At 34.7% G+C, this 7,320-nt stretch overlaps 2 protein-coding genes across 2 annotated transcripts; one reads left to right on the plus strand and one right to left on the minus strand.

Moving 5' to 3' along the window:
- LOC112095745 (zinc finger BED domain-containing protein RICESLEEPER 1-like) lies at positions 1 to 2,668 on the minus strand. Its single transcript, XM_024177867.1, has 3 exons — positions 2,472 to 2,668; positions 79 to 1,908; positions 1 to 31 (listed from the first exon to the last, which is right to left on the minus strand). Exons 1-3 carry the CDS (start codon positions 2,666 to 2,668, stop codon positions 1 to 3), a joined length of 2,058 nt encoding a protein of 685 aa, XP_024033635.1.
- Positions 2,669 to 4,523: 1,855 nt separating this feature from the next.
- On the plus strand, positions 4,524 to 7,054 carry LOC18054439 (F-box/LRR-repeat protein At3g26922). Its single transcript, XM_006452208.2, is given in 3 exon segments — positions 4,524 to 5,828; positions 6,645 to 6,799; positions 6,946 to 7,054. Coding segments are annotated over 3 exon segments (1,569 nt in total).
- The last annotated feature ends 266 nt before the right edge of the window (positions 7,055 to 7,320 follow it).

The following is a 7,320-nucleotide window of genomic DNA, read 5'->3' on the forward strand; positions in this document are numbered from 1 at the left end:
CTAAATGCTGATTCCGAAGCTACAGTAGACACTGGAATTGCCAAAACATCCTTGGCAATTTGAGACAAAATTGGATACCTATGCCCATTCAACTTCCACCAAGTCAAAATATCAAAATGGGCATCACTAGCACTCTCATTAACATCCGTCAAGTACTTTTCAACATCATTTTTCGAACTAATGTCATCATTTGAACTTTGCTTCATCATTTTGAAAGATGAAAAAAGATCAATTGACATTATATTACTACTAGCACTAGCACCACCACCACCACCACCACCACCACCACCACTACTACCATCATAGATATCACCACAACAAACACCACCACTATTCCTCACATCACTCCCACCAATATAGCTATTATATAGCTTCATCAACAACTCCTTAATGTTAGATTTCAATTCTTCAACCTTCCTAGATTCATACATGTTACTAAAACAAAATGTAACAAACTCCAATTTACATCTAGGATCAAGCACATTTGCTACAAATAATAACATGTTAACCTGATCAAAAGAATCACCCCAATATTTGGCAAACTTTTGTTCCATTTTTTCGGCCATTTTTCTTAACAAATCATCACTAGAAGTAGCAAGTGACTTCAAATGAATTAGAACTCTTGCCATTTCATTTAAGTAATCATTGGAAGTGACATTAAGAGAGCTACTAAATTTCAAGGTCACACAATAAAAAACCGATAAAAAATTGACTAACCTCCTTGCATTTCCCCAATCGTCATCGCTCGGTGGCCCCTCCCTCTTCTTTTCACCCTCCTCCTCAACAAACCAATTAACATAATGTCCATCATCTTCCTTCATCCTATCAAATGCTTTTTCAAACACAACCGCTTTATGCAACATCAAATATGTTGAATTCCATCTAGTAGGCACATCCAACACCATAAGCCCTCCATATGAGATTTTTTCCCTATCAACACATGTTTTAAACTTTTGCAATCTTGCTGGAGAGGATCTAACATATTTTACTGCATTGCGAATACTAGCTATTGAATGATTCACCACCGCCAACCCATCTTGCACAATCAAATTTATTATATGTGCTGAACACCTCACATGCATATATAAACCATTCAAAATCATTGAATTCACACTCCAATTTGCTAACTTCTTCTTCACATAAGTTATTGCAACTTTATTGGCACTTGCATTGTCCACTGTAATTGTGAACAATCTCTCAATCCCCCAATCAATCAAACACGTCTCAATTAGCTTCCCAATACCATCTCCTTTATGATTAGCTATAGGTGTGAAACTAAGAATCCTTTTGTGCAACACCCACTCCGCATCAATAAAATGAGCAGTAATGACCATGTAGTTAGACATTTGAATTGATGTCCACGTATCTGTGGTAATACACACCCTCTGCTTGCTTGCACCCAAGACACTTTTTAACAACCCTTTTTCATGCTGATACAATTCAAGAATATCCCTTGTAATTGTTCTTCGCGATGGCACATCAAATCTTGGGCAACAAGTTTGCATAAACTCTAAAAATCCTTCGGCCTCCACAAAGCTAAAAGGTAATTCATCCTTGACGATCATCTTCACAAGTGCCATTCTACAAGCCTCTTGACTAAATCCGCCACTAACTTTAACAACTCCATCATCTTTATCTTTTCCCTTTTGACGGAAAAGTACTTGTTGCTTCGGATCCCCTTCAACCTTTACATCTTGATATGACCTACATCTATCCAAATGATTCTTCAAATTAGTGGTATTTCCTCTATTAGCTGCAAAGGTTTTACGGCAATGATGACATTTTCCTTTGTTTCCACAAGGTAGTTTGGTAAAATGAGCCCAAACATTTGATCTCAAAGGTATTTTTCTTTTTTTCCCATCATCAACCTCCACCTCTTGCACTTCCTCCTCATCATAATTTTCCATTCTTCACAAAAAATCAACATCACAGCAGCAACAAATCAACACAACAGCAGCAACAAATAAAAAGAACCTGATGCTCAATAATTTTACTAACTAATATCAATTGTACGCACATAGAACAATATATGTACAAGAATTGATTCCCATATTCATTGATAAATATAGACTCCTTAATTAATGCACCGAATCAGTGTACAATTTGAGCAACTAGCTGGCTAGGTAAAGTTGTATAATCAAAATTTCATGAATTAAAAGTAGTAAATAACAAAACATCTGTAAAGGTGGCTTTAAGCTCTTTTATTAATTTTCTTATTTTCCAAAGATCAGAGATCCCTGGAGAATGTTAAAGGTTCATATAATATGATGTTAACAACTAAGAAGTGTGACTTTTGTCTCTTATTATTTATTTATTTATTTATTTTTATTATTTTTTCTGGCCGTGGTTAGAACTTAGAACTGCTATCTATGAGTTGTAGCTGGTCAAGTTGACATCTTGCCCATCACGTGGTGTTTTCAATTAACTCAAAGAATGTAAATTGTCCATTCTGAATTTAGAGAACGAACGACCTGGTGGCACATACCCGGTCTAGCTTGAGAGCTTCAAGATATGCAGCGTCTTGTTCTTCTCTTAGCTGACGATCTGCTCTTATCTTTTCTTGTTCCCTGGCCCTGGCTCTTGTCCTTTCTTCCTCCTTTACCGGAGCACCAGCACCACCAAAAGCCAATCCTTGTTCCTCTACTGTTCTTTGCAAGATCTCCACCATCAGCATCACGTGGTGAAAAGAAAAAGAAAAAAAAGAGAAAGAAATGAAGAATCAACTCACAAGTTGTAGCTTTGTGGAGATCACGATATTGCCAGATGACAGCGGCTGCAGCAGCGACGAGCAGCAGCGATGAGCAGCAGTGACGAGCAGCGGCAGCAGCAGCAACTAGCAACGGCGGAGACAAGCGACGGGGACAAGATTCCAGCAACTGAAGGTCACGAGTTCAGTGGCTGAAGATCAGAACTCAGAACTGAAGGAATTTGAAGTGGACAATTGGTTTACAGAATTAGAATAAGTAGATTTAGGGATTTCGTATTTCGGTTTATTTTATAATCGGTTCGGTTTTTCGGTTTTTTTTTAAAAATCGAAAACCGAACCGACTGGTTTTACTATTTATACTATATTATTTTTTCGGTTTTTTGAGAGTAAAAAAACCGCAAAAAAACCGAACCGAACCGATCGGTTCGGTTCGGTTTTTGATTAATCAACTTTTTTTGCCCACCCCTACCGGTAGGTTATGTTTTTGCTTGATTCGCTTTCGTTTCTACTTGCTTCAACTCATCAGTTCAAGAGGGCCCAAAACAGAGTATACCATGCAAATCATCAAATCTTCTACTAGTTTTATGGTTGCTTCACCCCATGGGAAAATGAAACTTTTCGTTTTGAAATTGTATTGTGAAGCTTACTCTGCAGTAGAAGAGCTAATTTTAACTTACATTTAGGCTGTGTTTACTTGCTGGAGTGGGAGTGAGGAGTGTGGATTCCTCCTACTCCAGCATTTACTTCCTTAAAATGGGAAGGGAGTGGGAATCCCACTCTGTGGGCCCCATCCATTTTTGGAGTGGGGAGTGGGAGTGGGAATCCACTCCCACCTCTCCCTTTTTTACCCTTTTATTTTTTTAATTTAATTTAATTTAATATTTTATAATTAATAAAATAAAATAAATAATATTATATTTATTTGAATAATATTATTATATTTATTTGAATAATAATATTATATTTAACTAAATAATAATTTACATTAATTTTAAGTTAAAATTATTTTAAAATAATATTATTATATTAATAGAGAATTAATAAATATAATATTATTATATTTATTTTAAAAATAATAGTACTATATTTATTTAATAATAATAATAAATAGTTTATTCTAAGAAAATATTAATTTTGTACTAAATAATATTATATTATTATTTTATATAATAATAAATTTAATATAATTATATTAAATAAAATAAGGTTTCACTTTATATTAAAATTAATAATTTATTGTTCATAATTAAGAATATTAATAATTATAATAAATTTAAAAATATAATAAAATAAATATTATTCATTAAATATATTTTTTATTAGTTTTGTAATTAAAAATTATAATTCTTTAAATAAGGATAAAATTATAATTTGAAACTATTTACTCACAATCCAAGACAAAATAAATACATAAATTGAATTCTGATCTCTATTCCATACTTCTATTCTAGTGTAAGTAAACAACCTACTCCCACTCCACACTCCCAATCCTAAAATTTTCACTCCTCAGGATTTTCAATCCAATCTAAAAAGTAAACGCTACCTTACAGTATTCTTTATGAAAGAGCTATTATTGTCGTCTTATACAGTTATACTGTCTTCTTCTTATTGGGCGGGCGGAGTATGTATAGCTGAGGCCCACTCTCATCAGATAAAAAAGAAGCGGGAAAATCATTCAGTTTCCGGCCGTACAAATTTCTGGGTCGGAGCTCAAATCTCTTTTACTTGAGGGGATAAGTTTTCAATTCAGCCCATAAATAATCATCCGCGACATAGAAGCCTAACCAGAACACCTCCCAAATTTTATTTCAAATCAATGGAAAATGCTCTTCAAAGAAGCCCTAAATTTTCAAAATTGACATGCGGCGTATGTTCTAATGTTGGCGGCGAAGATGGTGATAGACTCAGCAATCTTCCAGAGCCCATTGTCCATCATATCTTCTCATTCCTGGAGACAATTGATGTTGTTAGAGTGAGCGCTGTTTCGCGAAAATGGAGGTACTTGTGGCTTTCAATTCCTTACTTGAACTTCAATATTCAAAATATTTGGTCAAATCCGCTAGAAAGATGGTCACTTCAAACAACCAATGAAAAGTTCAAAGATTTTGTCAACTGGGTATTGTTGTTTCAAAATGGTTCCCTTAGTATTCATAGATTTCGCCTTTCTTGCTTGAATCGCGTCGATGATTATACACTTTACAGATGGATTGCTGTTGTGGCACGACGAAACGTGCAAGTTCTTGATCTTGATATAATTTCAGACGAGCCCATTAAGTTGCCCCGTTCCCTTGTAACTTGTGAGTCATTGGTTTCATTGAAGTTAGATTTTGGCAACCGAGAGTACCAGGGTGTCTTAAATCTGCCTACTTGTGCTGGCTTTAGCCGGCTAAAGTCTCTTGATTTACAACATGTTGATGTATTGGATTACAACTTGTTCCGTGAGTTTCTTTCAAGTTGTCCCCTCCTTGAGAACTTGTATATGAAAGAGTGTTTTTTCCACAATTTCTTGAGTCTTGATATTTCAACAACCAGTTTAAAGTATCTGACCGTAGATGAGTTTTTATTAAGTGAACCAAAAGGTTTGCGCAGCTGTAAGGTAATTTGTGAGTCATTGGAGGCACTGAAGTTACATTTTGGTCGGGAGATTGACAAGTGTGTTTTAAAGTTACCACCTACTTGATTTGGTTTTAGTTGGCTCAAGTCGCTTGATTTAAAGAATGTCAAGTTATTGGACCATAGTTTCTTTCTTAAACTTATTTCAAGTTCTCCCCTTCTTGAGAATTTGAAAATGGATTCACGTTGTTTTCCTGATTTGAAGATTCTTGACATTTCTTCCAATAGTTTGAAGTCTTTGACACTTGAGCGTATTGAGTTTGGTGGTGATGAATTGGACAACTACAAGCTTAAGATTGCTTGCTCAAATCTTGAGTCTTTCAATATTTTTGCTCCACTGTTACCTGACTTCAACTTGAAGGGCTTAAACTCTTTACAAAATGCTTTCATTTTCTTGGAAACTATCGGGGAGCACATGGGGACTAAAGAAATTTGTCATCGCATATCTAAAATCCTCAATGGACTTCATGATGTCAAAGTTCTGAAATTGTCCTGTACTCTTTACCAGGTATATTTTTATATTTTCATTGTGCTAAAGAATGACTTTATCAGAACTTGTTTATAGCTTTCTTTTTTCTTTTTTTCATTAAATGACTAATTCTCTGCTGTAGTGAACTTCAATTGATCTGAATATACTTTTCTAAACCACGATGACATTGAATGATGCCACTAATTCTCTGATTATGTGATTATAATTATCTAGTATGTATTATACTTTGTTCATGATACATAAACATAAATGACATGTATAACATATGTCGTCCACACATTCTAAAATGTGGTTTCAACATTTTGCAAGGCCTGAAAAGGTTTTGCAGTGGTAGAAAATGCAGGATCGGCGTAGCCCCAGTCAGTACAAAATCTGAAAGAAAATGACTTTTGGGAAACAAACAGGCCTGACTTAAAGATCCACGAAGGGAGAAGGCCTAGGCAATTGGTCCATTTATGATTATGAATTAGGGGTTCTTTAATTTGGCGTGGAAATTTTCTTTTGACAATTCAACTGGTTTCGACTTTCGAGAAAGTCTTGTTTGTGTTTGTGTTGCATAACTATTGCTTTGAGGCATTTAGGTGTTAAGTAATCCCAGCAAGATTAACAGAGAGGTAAAGGAGTTTCCTTGATTGTGGCACTGGAATTTATTAAGCCTATGTATCAATTGTTTGATTATTTTGAATTGTGAATTAGAAACACAAAAGAGAATCTATGAAGAAAACGTATTGGAATGAACATTGTTGGATTCGTGTCATGTACATGTGATACACCTCCCAGCAAATATAGAGCCCTATCAATTTCACTACACGACATAATCTTTAAACCACCCAGGGGGTCTTCTCACTCGTGTGCCTGTGTACCGTTCATTACGAGTTGCTTCTTCCTCAACATGTGATGTGGCTTCCTTCATGGGCTGCTCATAATTGGACTCATCGATGGGCTGCCCTTCTTGTAAACATTCAGGTTGATCCAACTGAATGTGGAAGGTTGTATCAACATGTGTATTTTTTAGTACATGAGATTTGATCAGGACATTTTCACAAATATGACCATATAAATTCAAAGAAAAGATATCATTCATCTTCATCTTTGTTTCTGAATGCCTTCAAAAGCTCATTGCTTTTATATGCAGATCAAAACAAGCTAACTTCTTGTGCTATCCGGTTTCGTTGCTGCCTATGGATGTAGAAAACAGAGTAAATATGGTGGATTTAGAAGAAAAGATTACTAGCCCGTCATAGTCTACTACTAATTAAGGTTTTGATTGATATTGAGGCTGGACAGTTGCAGTTTAAATACTATAACTCTAAAGTGTTTAATAAACACTAGCTGTTATAACTTGAAAACTAAGTTTTGTTCTTATACTTGTATTATGAAAAACCTATAACATCTTTACTTTTTTTTTTATCAAAATTATTATTTAGAAGTTGTATTTACTATAGATTATTAACTTTTATTTCATAATTAATTTTTTTTTCTACAGACTTGAAAGTTATAGCATTTCAAT

This window comes from Citrus clementina, unplaced genomic scaffold (genome assembly GCF_000493195.1).
Source record: "Citrus clementina cultivar Clemenules unplaced genomic scaffold, Citrus_clementina_v1.0 scaffold_1, whole genome shotgun sequence".
Classification (NCBI taxonomy): Eukaryota; Viridiplantae; Streptophyta; class Magnoliopsida; order Sapindales; family Rutaceae; genus Citrus; species Citrus x clementina.

Excerpts from the sequence above, each read along its gene's own strand:
- LOC112095745 (XM_024177867.1), bottom strand. The coding sequence starts at position 2,668 with ATGGTGGAGATCTTGCAAAGAACAGTAGAGGAACAAGGATTGGCTTTT. Across the intron at positions 1,909-2,471 it reads GACCGGGTATGTGCCACCAG|AATGGAAAATTATGATGAGG; the intron begins GTCGTTCGTTCT and ends TTTTTTGTGAAG. Across the intron at positions 32-78 it reads TGGAAGTTGAATGGGCATAG|TGTCTACTGTAGCTTCGGAA; the intron begins GTATCCAATTTT and ends TGGCAATTCCAG.